This window comes from Choloepus didactylus, chromosome 18, assembly GCF_015220235.1.
Source record: "Choloepus didactylus isolate mChoDid1 chromosome 18, mChoDid1.pri, whole genome shotgun sequence".
Classification (NCBI taxonomy): Eukaryota; Metazoa; Chordata; class Mammalia; order Pilosa; family Megalonychidae; genus Choloepus; species Choloepus didactylus.
The window spans coordinates 9551075-9573839 of NC_051324.1; the positions used below are offsets into that span (position 1 = coordinate 9551075).

At 46.0% G+C, this 22765-nt stretch overlaps 1 protein-coding gene across 3 annotated transcripts in view; it reads left to right on the forward strand.

The window, feature by feature from the left end:
- The window catches only part of PIK3R5 (phosphoinositide-3-kinase regulatory subunit 5), a 77480-nt gene that overhangs the window by 30194 nt on the left and 24521 nt on the right, over nucleotides 1-22765 (forward strand). For all 3 annotated transcript variants that reach the window (XM_037810783.1, XM_037810785.1, XM_037810784.1), the window contains exons 2-5: nucleotides 13665-13780; nucleotides 16363-16463; nucleotides 18607-18675; nucleotides 19422-19560. In XM_037810783.1, coding sequence (XP_037666711.1) covers nucleotides 13678-13780; nucleotides 16363-16463; nucleotides 18607-18675; nucleotides 19422-19560 — 412 coding nt within the window. In that variant the 5' untranslated portion in view covers nucleotides 13665-13677. The remainder of the gene's footprint in view (nucleotides 1-13664; nucleotides 13781-16362; nucleotides 16464-18606; nucleotides 18676-19421; nucleotides 19561-22765) is intronic.

Consider the following 22765-nt stretch of genomic DNA (forward strand, 5'->3'; position numbering starts at 1 on the left):
CTGGGTGCCTTTGTCTGTTTGTTTGTTTGTTTGTTTCCTTCCCCTATTTTTCTACTCATCCATCCATAAACTAGACAAAGGGGAGTGTGGTCCTTATGGCTTTCCCAATCTCATTGTCACCCCTCATAAGCTACATTTTTATACAATTGTCTTCGAGATTCATGGGTTCTGGGTTGTAGTTTGATAGTTTCAGGTATCCACCACCAGCTACCCCAATTCTTTAGAACCTAAAAAGGGTTGTCTAAAGTGTGCGTAGGAGTGCCCACCAGAGTGACCTCTCGGCTCCTTTTGGAATCTCTCTGCCACTGAAGCTTATTTCATTTCCTTTCACATCCCCCTTTTGGTCAAGAAGATGTTCTCCATCCCACGATGCCAGGTCTTCATTCCTCCCTGGGAGTCATACTCCACGTTGCCAGGGAGATTCACTTCCCTGGGTGTCTGATCCCACGTAGGGGGGAGGGCAGTGATTTCACCTTTCAAGTTGGCTTAGCCAGAGAGAGAGGGCCACATCTGAGCAACAAAGAGGCATTCGGGAGGAGGCTCTTAGGCACAACCATAGGGAGGCCTAGCCTCTCCTTTGCAGCAACCATCTTCCCAAGGGTAAGTCCTGTGGTAGAGAGTTCAATCCATCAAACCACCAGTCCCCTATGTCTGTGGTCATGTTAGCATAGGTTATTTTTAGGATAGATGTAGATACAAATCCTTCAGAAACATAACTGGAAGCATCTTAAGGTCCTTTTGGTTACAAAACAGAAATAAGCATGTGGTAGGTAAAGAAAATAAAATGAATTTAGCAGAAGAATATGGGGACATCTCTTAAAACCCAACACTTCTAAGCAAAACTTCTCAAAGAGGTTGCCTCTCTGTCACCTCCCTTTCTCTCCTCATCCTTTTCCTTTGGGTCTTTTCTCTCCACACTTATTCTTCCAGGGCCACCAAAAACCTCCATGTCACCAAATCCAATGGCCAGTTCTCTGCCCTCATTTTATTGATCTTTCAGCAGCTTTCCGCACGGTTAATTATCCATGCCTTCTTTGAGACACTTTCGCTTCAGATTTCTGTGATATCATCTTCTCCTCTGAATTCATGAATTGCTTCTTCTCAGTGTCCTTCTGATGACTCTTCAGGTGCCACCTCTTAATTAATTAAGCTGGGGCTGTGCCCATGGCTACCCATTCTTCTTTCTTCACATTTATCATGGCTTTGACCACTAAAGTCTGCCAACTCCCAGCCTTTTCCACTGGAGTCAAAATGGGAAGCTCAGTGGTTACTCGGACAAAGCAAGACTCTCAGTTTCCCCTCCCAGATCGTCTTCTCCCACACTTCCCCATCTTAGTGAATAGGTCTGTGATCCATCAGTCTTCATAAAAAGAAAAGACAAAAGGGGATCCAGTATCCAAAAAAGTGCGCGTCCATTTGGGGCCAAACTTTAATCAGCCATGATGAAAGCCCTGCCCACCTGCTACAGACATTTGGCCTGAGCTGAAGCCTGGATTCCTTAATTCATTTCCATCCAGTTCAGACATAATGTCGACCCCTGATTCTGAGCTCTCAGTATTGGTTTTCAGTTAGGATTGCAGTACACGTGTTCCTTTTTTCCTCCGTCTTCATGGATATATTTGGTGGGAAGTTGGAAGATACGGCATTAGTGCTTGCCACCCTAATGTCATGGTAAATATTCCCTGAGAGATCTAGAGAAAACTAGACCAGGCCACATAGAACTCTTGAAATCAGTGTCTGTTTCATAAAAAGTTGTAAAAAACACACCTGGCTGAGTATTGGGAGGAGTATACGATTTCGGGTCTGTCCGCAAACCCCGATGATTCCTTTCTTTGTAAGAGAAGTTTCGCTTGCACTAATAAACCATTTTTATGAATGGGGTGGAGATGGAGAAGGCGAGAGATTTTTCTTAATGTAATTGGGCAAGAGTTTAAAGAGAATGGAAAGGAGACTAAAGAAAATGGACGTGCCTGTGTCTGAGGGCAATTGCTTGCTGTAGGACTACTGGAGCGAAGATGGGGTGGGTGGTAAATGATTTAACTCTCAGGGAGGGCAGAAAAGGTGTGCGAGGGAGAGTGTTTTAGTTTCCTGGCTGCTCCGGCAAATGCTATGAAATGGGTTGGCTTGAACAATGGGAATTTATTTGCTTACAGTTTTGAAGCCAAAAAAATATCCAAATCAGGGCACCATCAAAGCAATGATTTCTTCCCAAAGACTGGCTGCTGGGGAGCCTTGGCTCCTCTGCCACATGGCAAGGCACCTGGCGGCATCTGCTGGTTTCTACCTTCTCTTCTGGGTTTTGTTGATCTCAGCGTCTTGCTTCCATGGCTTTCTCTCTCTTTGTCTGAATTTCATTCTCTTATAAAGGACTCCAGTAAGAGGATTAAGACCCATTCTGATTGAGTTGTGTCACACTTTCACTGCAGGAGTCTCATCAAAATGTCCTACTTACAATGGGTCCACACCCACAGGAATGGATTAAGTTTAAGAACATGTTTTTCTGGGGACATATGGCTTCAGACCACCTCAGTGAGATAATGGATTAGAATTGTCTGTCCCAAACTTATTCCGATGGTAAGGCATCTGGAAATCACAATGCTCCGTAAGGACCAGAAACTTCTTTGCCCAAAACGATGAAATATTCGTGTCTGTCTTACGAACTGGAAATGTTTCTATCTACAGAAAGTGAGCAGCCTGTAATGAATGGCAATTTTTTGTCAACATCCAGGAAAGCCAGAAAGCTGCCAATATGTGTATAAAATTGGTCTTTCTTGGGTTTTTACATTTGCATTCACTCACTGCTCTATTTCTCTATGGGCACTTGCTAGCGAATCAGACAGGTGCTAGATTTGAAAGGTGGCTGGATTAAACAGTCTCCAGTGCCAGCTCTTCCAGGACCAGCCCAAGGGCCCATAGAATGAGCTTGCTGCCTGGAGTTTATACCTTTGTAAATTCTTATAAGTCTGTCTCTGGTTCCCCATCTCGTCCATCTCTAGCTCTAGAGAAACTAAATTGCTTGGGGCTTGCCTAGAGAGGATCTATCCCACTTATCAGCTGGCATTGGGTGGCTCTTCTATGTCAGGTACCACAGGGCACTTTCACCTGATGACCCAGTTTAATGGTCATAATCACCCCATGACTTAATCACCATCAGCCCCAATTCCTGTGGTCAGAGTTCCTATGGCCTGAGCTGGAAGCCCATACAAAGTTGGCCTGACTCCCAAAGCCCATGTTCTTGCCTCTGTCATGTTCATAAGAAATCATCTCCACTGTTTTCTAGTCCCTCAAAAGGCTGAGGATTTCTGCCTTTGGTATTTTTATTGGCATCATGTTGATATGTAGATTAACTTCATGGAGTCTCAATATTAACTTATGGAGACCTCCGTTCCTATATAATATCACAAAGAGGTCAGTTAAATCCTTATGGTACTGAATCTGCCTATCCAGCAGCAAAGCATGCCTTACCATTTGTTTGCCTTCTTTTATGTCACTCAAAAGCTTTTCTTCATAAAAATCTTGAGTAGTTTTAAAGATTATTTTTTCCTTACTTCAATCTTTTTGTGGCTATTACAAATAGAGTCTTTTTTTCTACACAATTTCTAGCTATTATTTGTATAATTGAAAGCTACTCATTTTTATATTGTGTACCAAACCACCTTACCAAATTCTATTCTTGATTATAGTCATTTTTCAGTTTATTACCTGGGATTTCTATAAACATTTTAGAGGTGAAAATTTGTGAATTATGCCAATTCTCTAACTGACAAAGCCATAATTCATAATGAGCCTCAACAAATGACATATGACATATGAAGTCTCAGAAAGTACACCACCCACACACTCATCCTGAAATTACTCGAAGTACTCCAGCTAGGCAAAAAATGAATCTGAATCAAAATAAAGAACTCATAAGTAAGAATGGCATGGTGCAGAGAAAAAAAAAGCAGAGAACAATGAGATAAATCACTATCCAAAAAACTGTTACTATCCAAAAAACTGTTATCAGTTATTAAGTTTAATGTAAATGTCAAAAGTCATTATTTAAAGAATTATGATATAGTATAAAAATATTCAATATAAATCTAGAGCTGCATTTTAAAAGAAAGCATAATGTTATAACTTTAGGATCAGAAGAGGACCTATAACCACCACTTCAGAAATAACTATAAAAATTATATGGGAATTCTGGATCCAGATCTCTGCTAATGAGTTTTTAAATTTGATTTAAATGAACAGCATCATCAGAAAACATAAGTTAGCAAAGCTGGCATGTGAAGAAGTAGAAAACCTAACACACCGATAACTCTGGAAGAAAATTCAAAATTTATTCCAAAAATAACCTTGAGGAAAGGAGCTGAGAAGGTCACTCACTGCTGGGCAGCAGAGGGTCTGATCCCCACCCGAGTGAGAGGGTACAGGACGGTCCCAGGGTTCTGGTCTCAAGATCCTAGCTGTAGATTCGTCACTTTCTAATCTGGGCAAGTCCTCTCCCTGCTCAGAGCCTCCATTGTCCTATCTGTAGAATGGGAGGGCTGAACCAAATGGTCTCTAAGAGCCCTTCCTAGCCTGCGAGTTTAGTGTGTTCGTGTGTGTGTGTGTGTGAGTGTGAATGTGTGAGCAAGTGTGCATGTAAGAGTGTGTTTAATAGAAAACATTGCTTTCCAACACTGGTGGTGCATCAGAATCATCCAGGAAGTGTTTTATTTCTTGGCCCAATCCCCAGACCATCTGGAGCCAGGCAGGAGAAATTTGTATGTGAACAAAACCCCAGGTTGGGTAATAGATAGCATTTATCAAATGTTTATTTTGTGCCAGGCACCATTCTGGGCATTTTCCATCTGTTAACTCATTGTCCTCAACCTCGAGCTCTCGCAGACCCCAAGAGCACACATTTGGCACGCCAGGGGCCTCAAAAGCCAAGCCCCACCTTTTAGGCAGCACCAACACAGCTGTAGACACGACTACAAGGTGGGCGTCAGAATTGTACAGTAATATTTGGTTATAAGGCGGTCATCAAGATGTTCCACGATGTATTAACTGTGAACGTTTTCTAGGGTGCCATCAAAATGTAAACCTGGTTTAAGCATTCTCACCTTGGACTCCCCCGAGAACCTCAGAGGTTCTCACCCTGGGTTTAGGAACCCTGGGCTAGAGGATCTGAGTCAGCCAGCCCTGTTTTGGTCCACCCACCAGTAGCTGGGACCTGTGACGACACATGAAATAACAACTTTGATCAAGTCCATGAAAGGCAGTGAGGGATTAACCGCCAGGAAGGGTATGTGAAAGGTATGTGAGTCTATGTAGATACATAAAGGGTCGTGGAGCCACTCCTGCCCCTTACCCATGGAAACACCAATATTTTGGCATCCCCTTTGCAGGAGGGGGTCCTGGGGCTGGACCCAGCTTCCTTACACCCCTCCCCGCTTCCTTCGGGCCTTCTCACCCAGAAGCCAGACAGAATATTCTCTCCGGAAGTCACTGCTGAGCTCTGGGCATAGGGGTGGAGGGTCTTGCTTGGGGCGGAGCCCCCCGCTTCCAGTGGGGGAACCTGCCCAAGGCCACCTGGTGGCTGCCATCTCTGTAGGACACAGGTGTGGCTGTGCTCCGTGCCCTCCTTTAGTGGCTGTCTGTGACCTGCTGCTGAAAGTTCAGGCTCCTGAGCTGGGCTCTTCGTGTGCTCTGTCCTCCCCCAGTTCCGGCCTTGCCAGTCCTGCCTTTGCACCGTCCCCTTGACCATGACGGTGTCCTCTTGTCCCTCGTTGCTCCCTTTTCTGGGAACACCTCGTCCCCATCTCCCTGGCAAACCTTCCCCCTTTTTTTTTAATTAAAAAAATTTTTAAGCAGTTTTAGGTTTACAGAAAAAAATCTTGCCAAAAGTACAGAGTCCCCATATACACCCTCACATATTGTTTTCCATATCGTTAACATTTTTGAAATATTTTTTTTCATCTAGAGAAGTTGTAGGTTTACAGAAAAATCATGCCGAAAACACAGAATTCCCGTATTTTCCCTCCCCCCATTATTAGCACCTTGTACTAGTGTGGCACATTTGTTACAATTGATAAAGGGATATTTTTATAATTGTTGTAATAATTATAGTCCATAGCTTATATTAGGGTTCCTTGTTTGTACTGTACAGTCCTAAGTTTGTTTTTTAAAATTTGTTATTCTAGTAACTATAGATAACCTAAAATTTCCCCTTTTAACCACATTCAAATTTATTAATTCATCGGTGTTAATTACGTTCACAATGTTGTGCTCCCGTCGCCACCTTCTATCACCAAAACTTTTCTGTCACCCCAAACAGAAACTGTACCCGTTACGTATCAACCCCCCACTCCCTGCCCCCACCCCAGCCCCTGGTAACCTGCATTCTAGTATCTGATTTGATATATGAGTTTGCTTATTCTAATTGTTTCATATCATTGAGTTCATACAGTATTTGTCCTTTTGTGTCTGGCTAATTTCACTCAACTCGATGTCTTCAGGGTTCATCCCTATTGTCTCGTGTGTCAGAACTTCATTCCTTTTCGTGGCCAAATGATGTTACGTTGTGCGCATACACCACATTTTGTTTATCTGTTCGTCTGTTGATGGACCCTTTGGTTACTTCCACCGTTTGGCTGTTGTGGATAATGCTGCTGTGAACATCTGTGTGCAAATATCTGTTTGAGTTCCCGCTTTCAATTCTTTTGGGTTTATACCTAGAATGGGGATTGCCAGGTCATATGGTGATTCTTCCCGTAACTTTCGGAGGAAACACCAGCCTCTCTGGTTTTGAAGCCAGGTCAGACTGCACCTGTGAAGGTTCTTCACAGCCCCTCCCTCTCCCCACCCAGGTAAACAGACTTGACCTTTTCTGGGTCCCTCTGAGCCCTGTGCTCTCCCAGCCCCTTACCCTACCCTGGGCCTGCTTGTCTCGGCGTGTCTCCCTCATCTTCTCCTTCTACCAGGCTGCAAATTTCCTTGGGCTCGGGGATGGTGTTTCACCTTGGCTGGGACTATCTGATCTTATGAAAGAGGAATACATTTTTCCCCCTTAAATTTATGATTTCTTTTATTTTAACTTTTTATTTTGAAATAAGTTTAGATGTACAGAAAAGTTGCGAAAACAGCACAGTTTCATTCATACCCCCGCTCAGTTTCGTCTAATGTTGGCAATTTGCTTCAACAAGGTACGGTATTAAACCCAGGAAATTGTCTTCCCATGCAATATTGCCAAGCAAGCGGACCTTACTGAAGTTTAGCAGTTTTTCCCATAATGTGCCTTTTCTGTTCCAGAATCCGTTCCAGGACCTCACACTGCATTTTGTGGTTGCATCTCCTTAGTCGCCCCGATATGTGACAGTTGCTCAGTCTTGCCTTCTCTTTCATGACTTTGACGCTTTTGATGAGTACCAGTCAGTTATTTTATAGAATGTTTCTTGATTGGATTTTTTAATGTAGTTTTACTGAGATATAGTCACACGCCGTACAATCCATTCAGGTATACAATCAGTGGCTCACAGTATCATCACAGTTGTGCATTCACTGTGATTGGAATTTGAATGATGTTTTCTCATGATTGGATGAGGTTTTGCATTTTGGGCAAGAATATCAACAAATGATGTGGTATCCTTCTTAGTGCATCATATCAGGGGTAAAACGACATCAGTATGGATTTTTGCAGGGTTTGTCAGTGCTGATCACATCGTTAAGGTGTTGCCTGCTGGATATCTCCACTGTAAAGTGATTGGTCTTTACTTTGTGATTGAAAAATACCTTGGGGTAATACACTGAGACTATGAAAATATCCTCTTTCTCCTCAAATTTTAGCCCAGAGGTTTTTGGCATGCATATGTGGATCTTGCCTGCATCATTCATTAACTGTGGTGTCTGCCGAATGCCCACTGGTGACTTCATGTTTCTCTCATTCCTCCAATGAATGTATTCATTGGAGATCTTTGGTAAAGAAGCACTGTCCCGTCTCCTCTGCATATTTATGTATTTAATTATTTATAACTTAATAGGGACTCATGGGCACTTCTTTAATTCTATGGGTTATCACACAATGCCCCTGTTATTTACTTTTTGTTCAAATTGCCCCAGCTTTGGCTATTGGAAGCTCTTTCAAGTTAGCTCCTGTGTCGTTTTGACAGGCCCCATCCTTTTTTGAGTACGGCTTATTTTCCGGCTTTCCAGACTATTCCAGGTACATCTTGTATATTTCCCCAGTGCTAGAATCAGCCATTTCTCCAAGGAGCCCTGGTTCCTTTTATTGGAGGATGGTATTTAGAAGCCAAGTCCTGGTTGGTAAGTGTGCTCGTTGCTCCTGGGATGCCATTACTCCTAGTCCTCTCAGTAGACAGAACTAGGAAATCTAGGTGTGTATATATTAATCTAAGTTTTACACACTTCTATTCCTATTATGTATCTATCTCTCTATATATTAAAAGCCATGAATTCATACTGGTACCTCCAATTCCAGTCTAACATTCTAAGGTTCTTTCTAGCATTCCCTCTGTCCTTATTTGTAACTTCTTTCTCCAACTTCTTTCTCTAATTATCTATGATATATTTTCTTATTTTTCAGTCCTAGTATACACATAAAGGAGTTTCAGAATTGTTAACCCACATCCCTGTGTGAAATAGATTTAATAGCTAGAAAACATTATTTATATACAGTTCTTTTGGTCTTAAGCCTCATGATATCCAAGCAAAGTACTGATTTCTAAAGTTACTTAGGTTAGGTCTTTCCTTCCCTATCCCCTTCAATGTGGTTGTGTTAATCATTTGTAACATGTAACACAGTTAGGTTAATTGGTTGTTGTTTATATCCCATTTTTGTACCCCCCTCCCCTCCATATCCTGGTTGATTTGGATTCTTTATTTAATTTGGGGTATGTGGAACGAAACTTTGCTGTGGTTCTAAGAGTCATCCTTGGAGAAGCGTGTCCCCGATCCCTCCACCCCCATTCCGTTCCCCCTTCTTTCCCCCTCTGCCACCCCCACCTCCCAGAGGCAGCCAATCTCCTCAGCTTCTGGTGTTCCCTTTCTGTATCGGAAGTGCGAATTTTCCTTTTACTTAGGTCACAGAAGAGTTCCTGACTTAAGCAATTGCGAGGAGAGTGGGGACAGAGGAGGGGAAGTGACGCCACTGGGGACGCTGGGGATGGGGAGAGGGAGGAGGGACCCAGGGCTGAGGCGGGGGTGGGGTGTTGGCACAGGACCTCATGCCTTGGAGCTTGTTTTATTCCCACCTGTGGGATTGTGCATGGGCCTAGAATGTTCCGGAGCACCCGGGAAGCAGGGTGGGGTGCCAGCCAGGGCCCAGAGGCCCACACCTCCCTCCTGTGAGATGTGGACCTTCCAGTGCTGCCCTTCAGGACAGAGACACCCCCTCCTCCCCACCCCCCAAAGAGAGATGCCATGTGGGGCTGCCTCAGGAGGCTGACAGGTTGACAGCACCATTAGACGGGCCCCTCTGACCATCCCTGCGCATGAGAGAGAATGACCCTTCTCTTGCATCGTGGGGTTGTGTCAGCACCTGAAAAGGGAAGTGGACGCGGCCCGACTCCCGCCAGGCTCCCCCCTCCCCACTCCCAGCCTCTCTGCTCTGTCCAGGGTCCCCAGTGAGGACTACCAGTACTTACTGGCTCAGAAGAGGAACTCGAAGGAGAGGACAAGCCTGGTTGTTGACAGTTTCAACACTGCACTACTGTGGGGGGGGGGGGTGCGGGGGTGGGGATGGGGGTGCATTCCGAGCAGCAGCTGGGAATTTCACAACAGGAGCTCCTCTTAGGACACAGCAAAGTGGGAAGGGGGTTTGGGAGTGGGCTGCTGGGGGAAGCAGGCCTTTGCTTGCCAGGTTTTGAAAAAAAGCCATCATCCTAGGGGGAGAGGGTCCCACCTTCCCCCCACTTCACAGGCCCTCCCCCAGCCCCCAAACCAGTAGGATTCTGTCGACAAGTCCACGACTGAGTCATCAAATGGAAACGAGCCCCGGGTGCTGGGTTGAACCCCCAGGGCAGCCGGGATCCCCCACGACTGGGTCTCTCTCCCACCTCCCCCCCGGGGTCCCAGGACCCAGCCACCCTGGGCAGAAGTCGGCAAGCCCCAGGCGGGCACACTGGGAACTCAGCCCAGTGCCCCGAGGGCATTGGGTCTTTCCAAGGTTGTCTCCATTGAATGGGAGGGGTCCCTGCCAGGAGACCCAAAAGTCACATGGGGGCACGGGGAAGGAAGGGAAAGCCGAAGGAACGAAGGCCCTGGGGGATGTGCTGGGAGCAGCCTGGAGCCCTCTGGGGAGGTGACGGCACCCATCTTGCATTTGCATCAGTTATGCCGTGGGAGTGGGGAGGACAGGTGACTCACTCCTGCCTGCAGCAGGGGCCAGGCGGGTGGGTGTCTGAAACCCACTTCACACGGTTCCGCCCTTACTCCCAGCTAAGAGACGTCTGGGACTGGCGGGCCGCCACAGTGGTCACTGCTCGGTTCAGCCCAGAGGGTGCGACGTGTGGAACATCCCCTCTCTGGGGCGCACACACACCTGTGATTGCTGGTCCTCACACTGGGGGAGGCGAGCTGCAGTGGCAGCTGGTGTAGACGCACAAGGAGAGGTCAAGACTCCCAGCGACTTGGAGTCTAGGTCTTTCAAAGCCAGGCCGTGTTATCGGTAATTGAGTCTTCACTAGTTGGGGTAGAGACATGACTTGTGCTGTAGGGATTAAGAGCCAGACTCCCTGGGTTCGTATCCTGGCTTTGCCACCTCCTGGCTGTGTGATTTTAGGCAAGTTGTTTCACTTCTCTGTGCCAGGAGTTTCCCATATCTCCATCCCTCCCCATCTGTCTTCCCCCAAAGGTGGTCCAGCCGCCAGCCTCTTACTACATCTGCTCGCTCGCCCGCTGGTGGCCCCCTAGGGTGAAGTAGCAACAAAACAGCTCAAGCCCAGCTTTTGTTCCTAGTATCCACCCCACCCACGGAGAGCTCACGTCTTCACCTTGCCCAAGAGGGGGCTGGCCAGCTGGCCCTCCTACCCCTTCTCCCAGCCCTGCCATCTTTCCCAGGTAGCACAGGAGCACGTCAACCAGCCCGTTGGCTGGGTAGGTAGTGCACACAGGAGGAGAGTGAAGGATCCTCACCTGGGTGACCTCCAGACTTTATAAAGGATTCTCATAAGGTCCCTCTGACATTGGCTTTGGGGAGAGAAAGGAGAGCCTTCCCCAAATGGTTGGCACCCCCTTCTCTTTCTGTCTTCTTATATGGATGGGGGTGTGGGGTTGGGGATAGCTTTGCCAGTTCTGAACTGACACCACCCAGCAAGCCCACCAGGAGGCCGCTTCCCCCACTGCTGGCAGCTACCGGTGGCTTTTAGGACTTCAGAGTGTTGGGCATTCAACACTTTTGGTCCTTAGATTTGAAGTTGGGAGCACAGAAAAAGTCCCAGTTGATACCCTTGTCTTTTTTTTATTATTGGTGCTGATTCTCCCCAGCTCTGCTCCCACCCTCCTGGGCTGCCTTGAACAAAGCCCTTCCCCTCTCTGGGTCTTAGACTCCCCCTTTGTAAAATGAAGTCCTTCTGAGCTCCCTCCAAGAACTTTCCAAGAACTTGCTGCAGGGCTAACGGGAGAGAAATCAGTCTGTGAAGACAAAGGGCCCACTGGGTGACATCTGGGCCAGCCATTCGTCCCTTCCAGCTCATCCTTTTGAAGGTGACTGGCCTTTTAGCTTCCACCAGTGAGACCCGAGCCTGAACCAGGACCAGTCTCAAGAGGGTCTTGATTTGGGGCCACTGAAGGCAGAAGAGCATTTATCCCCACAGATACTCATCCGTGCCTGGTATAGGTACAATCCGAAGGCGACGGAGGTGCCCGAAACCTGAAGCAGCCCAGTGTGGCTTGCCCACCTCAAGGATTCACCACCTGTGAATCACCATTGAAAGCTTTTCTGGACTCAGTTCACACCTTGACAGCCAGAAGGCTGGGGAAGGGGTGGGACGTAGCCACCTGGCCCCGGGCTCCAGGGTCTAAGCTGTTGGCAAGTGAATTCCGGCCCCCAGCCCTTTTGCACACATTGCCTCTTTTCTCTGGAATGCTCATCTCCCTCACTTGTGTCCTGGCTTCCTCGTCTACCTTCAGTGCCCCTTCTTCAGGGAGGCTTCCCTGACCCCTCGACACCCCGGAGTGGGTCCCCACCGCCTCCCCGCCCACCCCCTTTCATCAGAGCCTGCATCGCCTTAGCTGATCGCCTTTCGCTGTGTGTTAAATTGTTTAATGTCCGTCTCGTCCACCAAGGAGCGTGCCTGCTTTTCACTGCCTTGTCCCTAACACTGACCCCCTCGCAGCCTCGGACACACTGTCCACCTGCGATACCATCGAAAAGCCTCTGGACAACTCGCAGAGGGCATTTCACCGAGCGCCTGGTTCCTCCCAGGCGGGGGAAGGAGGAGGATTTGCCTGTGTGGGGGCCTCGGGGGGCTGAAGGCCCCAGTCCTGCGGCTGGATCTGGGTTGAGGCCTCTCTCTGTCTTTGCATGTCATTTGCATGGCTCAGCTCTGGGCTTCTGCTTCTGCTTTCCCGGCAGCTGTCCCCAGATCCACAGAGCTGGACCGGGGCCTCCTGGGGATCCCGAGGCACCTGACAGGCCAGAGCCGGGGTCTGTTTGGAAATCAGCGGAATTCCTGAGGGAAGGAGCGATTGTGGTGACGATGTCAGTGTGATAGATATTCTGTATTGGAAGCTGACTGTGCATCCACTGACATTTACTCTTCCCAACCCCCTCTGAGAATAGAACCATCATCTTCCCTGTTTTCAGAATAGTTTTGCCCAAAGAGGATTTGTGCAAAGTCACGTGGCTGGTGGATGTCAGAGTTGAGATTTGAGCCCAAGTCTATGGGATGCCAGAGGCCAGGCTCAGTCACGGCCCCAAACTGCTGGGCCCCAGAAGCCCCGTCTCAGGACATGGGACTGGCACCGTTCCCACTGGTGCTAAAGCCCCTTCCTAAACCCCCTACCCAGTGGGGCTTCTGATCTGAGCTCAGCCCCCCACCCCTCCTCAGTGGGGCAAGGAGCAGGGACCAAGAAGGGACTTTGGGTCACAGGAAACATTGCCAAGCCTCATGGATAGGTCAGAGAAAGGAAAGGAAAATGGCAAGTGTTGAGGTCAGGGCAGAAGACGAACCGGTGCCTGAGACCTGGGCACCCCAAAGTAGGGGACGGGGGGTGCAGATGACGGGGGGAGGGGGCACATGAAGACAGCCTCGCCTTTGGACTGCTCACCCCATGGAGGGAGATCCCTGGGGGCTTGGGGGGGGGGCAGGCCTGGAGCCTTCAGGAAAAGGCCCCCAGTTGATTCAGATTCTCCCCTTGGGGTCCTCCTGCCCCACTCCCTGGGGTCTGCCCCTCCTTACATTTCCTGGGCTGTGGGTGACACTCACTGCTTGCCCCAGGGCAGGCAGGCCCCTGACCCTCTCCGCTCTCATCTCGGGCTCTCGCTTCCTAGAACTCTGCGCAGATCAGATGTGGAGACTCCAGAAGCCTTTCCTGCCCCCCGAGGGCGCTGTAAGCCCCTCCTCTGCACCCACAGACCCCTGCTCTATAGTAGGGCCGATCCCACTGGATTGAGAAGCCTGGTGCTCTGGGAGGAAGGAGCTCGGACGGCTGACGGGCTTGTGTCCCCCTTGCAGGCGATGACTCAGGATGCAGCAAGGGACCACGACGTGCACGGAGGACCGCATCCAGCACGCCCTGGAGCGCTGCTTGCACGGACTCAGCCTCAGCCGCAGCTCCACCTCCTGGTCAGGTAGGTCCGGGGAGCTGGGGACAAGTGTGGGGGGGCAAGCCTCAGAGGCTGTGCTGAGCCAGGCAGGGAAGCTGGTGGAGTCTGGTTCAAACCCTGGCTTCCCACTGTCTGGGTGACACAGGTCAGCAGCCCCTGACCCTCACCTGGGCAGGTGCCCGCCCAGCACCTGATGTAGAGTAGCTCTCGGAATGTGGCAGCGTCTCCTTTCTCCTGTGATGTCTTCCTCATTCTGCTCAGGGTTGTTTCTTGCTCCTTCGGCATGTAAAAAAAAAAAAAAAACACCCTAAAACAGAGAGGTAGAGTGTTCCTAATTGGTTAGTTTTCCAACTTTGCCAGATTTTACAGAGTCCCTGAGAATATTCTAAATTAATGTTACCAGTATCGTTATTTTTTTGAACCAGTTCTCAGAAGTGGCAAAGTCAAGTGAGCCATGCTGGGAGCCTCAGGGTGGGGACGCCCTGTAAACCCTGCAGCCAGAAGCCCCCCGAGTGTTGGGTGGGTGGGCCCGGCGGGCGGGAAAGCTTGACCTAGAGTAGGAGGGGCTACCCTTACCAGCTGGGTGATTTAGCCACCCTGGGCCTTAACTTCCTGATCAGGAAGACGAGAAAATTGGACGAGGGGCTCACTAAGGCCTCATCTAGGATTTAGAGTCCCCGATTCTCTTCTTTGGTTGCTCACCTACAGAACATAATCAACAAATTTTACTGCTGTTGTAGTTGGTGTTCTTAAACTAGTTCATCCTTAACATTTGATTAAATCTGTGATTAGTGTCTGCTCCTTGTATACAGGAGAATCAAAGCAAAGCCCCCAGGGAGCAGGAGGCCTCCTTGTTCTCCAGGACTGCAAAATGGGGGTCTTTGCAGGCTGGGGCAGTTGCATCTCTGCAGGCTGGCGCATGGTTTGATAATATGTGTTGCTTGTAAGGATGGTCCATGTCACATTTCTCGCTGGCCTCCCTGACAACCCCAGAGACAGGCAGGGTAGTTGCTCTGACTTCCTGCTCTTGAACACACATGGCTCCTTCCTACCGCAGGCCCTTTGCACTTGCTGTTCCCTCTGGCTGGAACTTTCCCCGCAGAACTGCGCCCGGCTGGCTCCTTCCCATGCAGGTTCCAGCTCAAATGCCGCTTCCTCTAAGAGACTTTCCCTGGTCTTTGGAATCAGGCAGACCTGGACTAAAATCAGGCTGTACCACCCTGCACCAGTCACTTCCCCTCTCAGGACCTCAGTTGCCTCATCTGTGAAATGGGAATAATTGTAACAGGAACCATCTTCCTGGAAGGGTGTGGAAACCTGCACTGAGCTAATGCATGCCCAGGCCTCATCCTCTCGGTACATGCTGGGTGGACACTAAACGGTAGTTTTCTCCCTGCCTGCCTCCTACTCAGGTTTCTTTGGGGTCTAAGCTTATAGAATTTGGGGGGCCATCATTAAGTAAAAGAATACAAAGATACCTGATTTTTGCAAATTTTGCAAACACCAGTGGCCATGTGAACGCACTGCTGAGGGCCTCCAGGACTTTGGAAGAGACCTGGGCACGCGAGGGAGCCTGGAGCTCACACTCCACAAAATTCAGGATCGATCCCCTTCCACCCCTACTGCTCTCACTTCTCCCCCTCTCCCCGCCTCTCCCATGACCACCCCTTGAAATGTTAGGGGTTTTCCCTTGCTGACTGCAGGGAAACAGAAATTGGCAAAATATAAGAAAGCCTGGGGAAGTTCCAAGGCGACAAAGTTCTCATTGTAGCTTTTAAAATATGAATGAATTTTAACTTCCCCTCCCCGGACTCCATTGTCAGGCAGTCCTGGGAAGTCCCACTGCTGTCACCTACTCGGTCTTGCATCCTGGGTTGGCTCTTCTATTTCTCCAGCATCCGTCGGTGCCAGCACCCACCGTGGGAAACCGGGGCAGGGGAAGCTGGTGCTCTCCAGGGGTGCAGGGAGCAGAATCAACTCAGGTTCATTGGCCACTGTTGGGGCTCCCAGACCGAGTCTCCAATCCCCATATATGCAAGAATAAAAGCTTATGTCTTTTTAAAAATGTACTTTATTTATTTATTTATTTATTTATTTATTTATTTGGGAAGTTGTGAGTTTATAAAGCAATCATGCATAAAATACAGGATGCCCACATTCCACCCTAATATTAATACCGTGCATTGGTGTGGTACGTTTGTTACAATTGATAAAAGTGCAGTTTTATAATTGTGCTATTAACTGTAGTCCGAGGTTTTACTTAGGGTTCACTATTTGTGTTGTGTGGTTCCATGGATTTTTTTTCTCGATTTTTCTCCTAGTTACATATATATGACCTAAAATTTCCCCCTTTTAACCACATTCAAATATTTTATTCTGTACTGTTAATTATGTTCACAATGTTGTGCTACCATTGCCACCATTCATGGTTGTTATGTCTTGATGGGTGCTGTAGGGTTGAATGTTAGTCCAGCATTTTCCCCAGGACTCTCTTGCTTTAGGAAAGAATGTTCCAGGGCAGCCCCAGGATCCTCCCTTCCTCTCTAGACCCTACCTGAGGGTGGCAAGAAGAGAAATTGACCACTCGCCCCTCTCTCCCTTTCCAGCCGGGCTGTGTCTGAACTGTTGGAGCCTGCAGGAGCTGGTCAGCAGGGATCCAAGCCACTTCCTCATCCTCCTCGAACAGATCCTGCAGAAAACCCGAGAGGTGAGGGCGGGTCAGGGATCAAAGGGCAAAGCCGGAGGCTGCCTCTTAGAGTGGAGAAACAGGTCCCCCAAGGAAGGACAGTCCTGGGGTGCCCGGACCGCCAGAGGGGCTTGGCAAAGGCGCTGGGAACCCATGAGTTTTGTTTCAGGAGTGCTTGCTGATAGAAGGTTTCTAGGAAGGGGTGTGGTTCAATCAGAAAATGTAAAACATGAGCCAGAGTCCTGAGTTTAAGCTGCTTCTTTAGGCAGACATTGGTTGTAAATCACGGTCTTGATAAGAAAGAAGAAGGGAAGCTTTAAGGAATCTCTTTCCTCAGAAAGAGCCATGAAAACAAAGAAACAAAAGAGAAAACCAATTGGGAAGTTTGGGAAGGTAAACTGAGGCTTTTGTGACTGAAAAGAGGACTGTGTTTAATGCTGAGATGGGCTAGAGTTTCAGAACAGCTGTGAATCCAAAAAGAGGATTCTGGATCTTTATAGAGAATTCCTTTCTAAGTGTTTTTTTTTTTTTTTTAATACATGTCTGAGTAGGAAAGCATGTGACTTTCTCTCTCAGCCATCCCTATAAGAAGAAAGTCTTGGTTTATCAAGACTCCCAAAGTGATCATTCTAACATGATTCAGCACCATTATACCCAGATCAACTGTCACGTAGCTGGAGGGGAGGGTTTTGTAGAATGGACTGAGCAGCAGTTGTGGGGGGCACTTTTTCTATTGAGGGTAAAGAGAAGGAGAATTCTAAATTTGAGCCTGCCGAGGTCACCAGGCACAGCAGAGACGGTGAGTCTTTCTCTGCATCTTCCATCCCCATAAGCTGCAGAATGGGCTGGGAGACCTTTAGCATTTTGACCAAAGAATTCTAACACACGGGCACATGTGTGTGTTGGTGTGGTGGGTTCCATCTAAATGCTTTCCCAGTCAAGAGACAATTCACTAAGAATAAATAGAACCTGTAAACAACTATGAAAGTGTTTTAGCCTCAGTTATCATAAAATAAATGCAAACTAAAACCATAATGGGATACCATTTGCCTAGCAAATTAACAAAAATTATAATAACCAATATGGGGAAGGGTGTAGTGAAACTGATATTTTTGTACCTTCAATATATTATAAATGACATAATGCTTTGGAAAGCAATTTGGCAATAACTTTCAAAGATCATAAATATGTTTATAATCTTGGATCCATTGATTCTACTTCTTGAATTCTACCCTAGATAAATAATCCAAATTACAGGAAAAAAAAAGAATCTGCCCAAAGGTATTTATTTCAACAGTATGTAAAATAGAGAATCTTTAATGTCTAAAATTAAACTAACTAATTATGGAGATCCACCAGAAGTAATATTATGCACTAATAAAAATGATGGGTATTATCCAAGAGTATTGCTAAAACTTAATACATAATGAAATTGTATCAAAAAAAGGAAAAAAAGAAAAAAATTATATCAGTAAGATTTTTTAAATTGTTTGGGGAAATTGACTAAACATTTTGAAAACTACAGAGTGAGATCCCTCCCTCACTTTATATGTCAGATGAAATTGTAGATGAATTAAAAATTTTAATTTAAGAAAATTCAGCATCAAAGAAAGAAGAATATTTATATACATTTATTTTATTTTTGTATTCAAAGCATCCAAAACATGTAAAAGCAAATTCCATGGGAAAAAAATTAAAACTTGCAATTTCTGCAAGTTCCATAAATTTAAATTCCATAGATTTAAAAGACAAACAACAAACTGGAAAAAATATTAACAACACAAATAGCAGATAAATGTATAACCATGAAAATAAAGATTGCTTAAAAACATCAAGAGTGAGAATATACACACTATGATTATGACTTTGTGGAGGAGAATGGAGAGGGAAAGCGTGGTGTAAGGAGAAGTCCAAGAGAGCACTAGCTGTGGGTGAGTTTCGGTGGGGGGTGGGGGTATTATGAGTGATTTTTTTTCACTTCTATTTTCCAAAATTTTGTCTTGTGGTTTTGTTACTTTTCACGAAGAAAGAGAGAGAGTGAGAGAAGGAAGGAAAGGAAGGAAGGAAGGAAGGAAGGGAGACACAAAAGCACTGCTCTGTTCTCTTCAGGGAGCCCTGCACCCTCTGAATAGGCCTCACCCCTCCTTGCCCGTCCTCTCCACAGGTCCAGGAGAAGGGCACCTACGACCTCCTTGCCCCGCTGGCTCTGCTCTTCTACTCCACCGTCCTCTGTGTAAGTTCCAGGGTGGGCCGGGCAGGTGGAGCTGAAGGAGGGGAGGGAGGAGCCACCTCTCTGGGGACCACAGGCCTCACACCTCTGGGGACAAACAGAGAGAGAAAGAAACCGTCAAGCAGTGAGACTTGAGACAACATCTCCTCAGAGCAGCCATCTTGAGAGGCCTCCGTGCCTGGTGTATCTGGGCTTCTATGTAGGAACTGCTGACATAGCCTGTCCCCAAGTCATGAGATTCCATCGAGAGATTCTATAGTCCACCTCATCGGTTTCCCTCAATGTGACCATCCTCTTTGTTCACATACTGGTGGCTCCAAATGGCTCCATGTTCATAGTAGTCAACCCACCTTTAAAGACTAAACGTTGCCTCTAATGAGAATACTTGAGGCAATGGTTTAGACATTGAAGAATTCCCAAAATGATGGCAGCAATGGCACTATTTAGAATGACCTCCAAGGTAATAACCTTTCAGAGGGGCTCTCTCAAATGTTGGGTAGACTGTGGTATGTTTGGTTAAAAAAAAAAGGCAATTCCAACGGAGATGCTGCTGGGCTCCATTTTGCTCATGTGTAACTTCCTCTCTGTGGGTGACTTCCGGTTCTTCTTGACCTTGTTCTGGGGCAAGCCTGGCACCAGGGAATGTGTCCTTGCTGGAACATTCCAGAAAGGAAGCAAGGTCTCCTCTGAAACAGCAGTGAGCTTTTTCTCACCCAGACTTCTCCGCTTTCTGTTCCTCTCCACCCCAGACACCACATTTCCCACCAGATTCAGAGCTCCTTCTGAAGGCAGCTAGAACCTACCACCGATTCCTGACCTGGCCTGTTCCTTACTGCAGCATCTGCCAGGAACTGCTCACCTTCATCGATGCCGAACTCAAGGCCCCAGGTAAGTTGAGGCGGCCGGCACCGGGGGCAGGGGTCACATGGTCAGGAGGCTCCCAGCTCTTCTGAAACTGTCCTTTGGCTGTGTCCCTCCTCACCTCGCATCCTTCAGCTCATCTTTGCCCATGCCCTGGTTCAAAACCAGGAATCTCCTCTTATGGTATGCACAGCTTCAGATGGCCAAACATGCACAAGCTGAAAGTAGTAAACACCAGAGAACCCAAGGGGCAGTTACATAGAGGCAGGTGGAGCAGTGGTTTGGGGCACTGAGGTCTGACAGAGAAGCCCCCAAAATATTGACAAGAGGCACTTGCTTGTTCTTTTTACCCCAGGAGCAATTAGGGAACTGCCCGTGTGGGTGGACTCAGTTCTGGCCGGGAAAGGCGGCTGGAGCTGGGAATGGAAAGGTTGGCAGCTGCCATGTCAAGTGTGGCCCAGGGCCTGGTGCTAAGTTTTCATAGGCGGAGTGGGAAAAGTGGGAGTTCTTGAGAAATTGCAGATGCTATTATTCAAGTGTTTCTCATGAGGTCAAAGAAAACTACTATAGAGTCAGAGAAAACATAGGCAAGTATGATTTATGGAGAGGTGGTCCCATGTTACATATTCTATTAACTTTCTTGATCACATCAGCAACTCAAAGGAATAAAATCACATAGACGTCTCAATAGATGCCCCTAAGAGATTCCGTAAAGTTTAACTGAATATTCAAACTTTAGACCTTAATCCATCTGAAAGTTATTTTTATCTCTAATTGAGATAGAACTCTAATTCAATTTTTTAATGATATTCAAAGTTCCTCTAATATGAGAAACTATTAATATATACAAATGTCCTTAGTAGGATAACAGCCCAAGGTGAAATACTAGGGCATTTCCAGTGAAGTCAATAATCTTCCTCTTTTTGCCTATAGGTATTTTGCCTATGCAAAAAGACAAAAAAAAAAAATTTCCTCTTCCGGGAAAGACAAAATTTTGATCATTTAGAGATCAAACAATTGCTTACCTGTCAGGGCCAAGAGAAATTATCTGAAGAACTCTCAGGGCTAGTAAACAGGTAGCTAAGAGCTTTCCCATGTACCAGCATTAACCAGTAAGAAAATATAATGGGAAAACAAAAAACCCATGAATTTACAATAGTAACTGAAAATATAATGAAAAAAAGCCCCATGAATTTACAATAGTAACTAAAAAATAAAAAAGAAATGTGAATAACCTACATAGAGAAAACAAACTTAATGAAGGATAAATAACTGAAGACATGTTGCTGAATTGAAAGGCTCAATATTGTAATGACATCACATGTTATGAAAATAAATGTATTCATAATCAAAATACCAACGACACCTTTTTAAAGTTGACAAAATAAGTAAAGCCTATTTGGAAGAATAACTGCCTTGAACAGCATTTATTTATGCATTTATTATATATTTATTCATTCATTTATTAAAGAAAAATAAGAATAAGATATTTCCTTTCCCAGGTCTTTGAAGGTACTTTAACGCTACAATTGGAATAAGAATAGTACACTATTGTTATAAGAACAGATAGATTAATGGAACAAAATGTAATATCCAGAAACAGATTAAATATGTAAACATTTATTGTATCACAAAGTGGCATTCTCTAACCAGTGATGAAAAATAATGGGTCATTTAATAAAGGTATCAGGATAATTGGCAGACCATTAAAAAATTGAATTAGAGTTCTATCTCAATTAGAGATAAAAATAACTTTCAGATGGATTAAGGTCTAAAGTTTGGGAAACAAGACCATACATATAATAGAATAGAAATGGGTTAAATGAGCTTGGAGTGGAAAAGAGAGTTGCCAATTGTGGCCCCCATGGCAAGAATTATAAAGGAAAAGACCAACAGATTTGAGAGCATAAAATTTAAAGCTTTTATTTGGCAAAACCCACAATAGGTGAAAGTGAAAGGTAAATGACAAACAAAAAATATTTGCAACAAAAAAATTCTTATATCAAACCCTTGAAGAGTTCTTTTGAGTCAATTAAAAATTAGGCAAACACATCTATATGAGTAAAAGGCATGCTCCAAGCACATCAGAAAAGAACAACATCCCGCAAACTTTTGATACTTTCTAGCAACAAAGAAAATGCAAAGTTAAACAATAGCGAGACTTTTCTTGTTTGCCCATCAAGTTAGCATAGATTTAAAAAAAAGAAACAATGAAAATATCAGTGTTGGTGGGGAAAAGGGGGAGCTGTGTTCTCACGTGCTGCTGGTGGCAATATAAATTGGTACAACCTTTTTGGAGAGCAGTTTGAAAAAAAGCATCAAAAAGAAACAGATCCCTTCACCCAATAATTTCCTTCGGAGAAACTTACCCCGATGGGAAATCATGGACGTGTGCAAAGATGTAGGTACCAGGTACTCATCAATGCATTCTTTCTCATAATCAACCAACTCTAGCAAACCCAATTATTAGACATGGTTGGATAAAACAGTGGCAAACTCATTTTATGGAATGCTAGTCAATCATTAAAAATTGTATTGTAAAATAAATAAATAAAATTTTGAAAAAAGTTATATTGTAGAAATATAGTTACTGAGATCAAACGATGTTGAGTAACTCATTGAGTAAAACAAGCAGGCTCCAAAATGTTTTGTATGTGGTAATCCCGGTTTTGTTTTTTCTGTTAAATCTAAACAGGCCCTATTTAGTACTAAGAGCATTTAATTCTCATAGCACACATTAAACACACACAGGATAGGAATCCAAAACTTTATTCCCAACTACTCACAGACCCTAAAAAGCCCAGTGCTGAAGCTTTGTGTACAAGCTCCTTCTAAGGGAATGGTAACTCGCTTCCCCGACTAATCAGATGATCCAACTGTGCCCAACCAATCAACTGATTTGACTGCCCCAACCAATCGGCTGAAATGTCTGCCTCAACCAATCAGCGGATCAGTCTGCCCCAACCAATCAGCGGATCAGTCTGCCCCAACCAATCAGGTGATCGGTCTGCCCCCAACCGACCGGCTATTGGTTGAAGTAGCGCATGCACAGGTTAGGATTGGCCAACCGGAAAGCATCCTATTTTGGTGGAGACTTGGGTGAGAGAGAAAGGAAAGCGTGGAGGCCCTTAGCAGGAGGTTTTGACCGGCAAAGGCGCTTGGGCACGTTGTGAAGGGGCAGTCTGCCAACCTAACTTTCCACAGCGCCCTGACTGAGCCAACCATTTTAAGG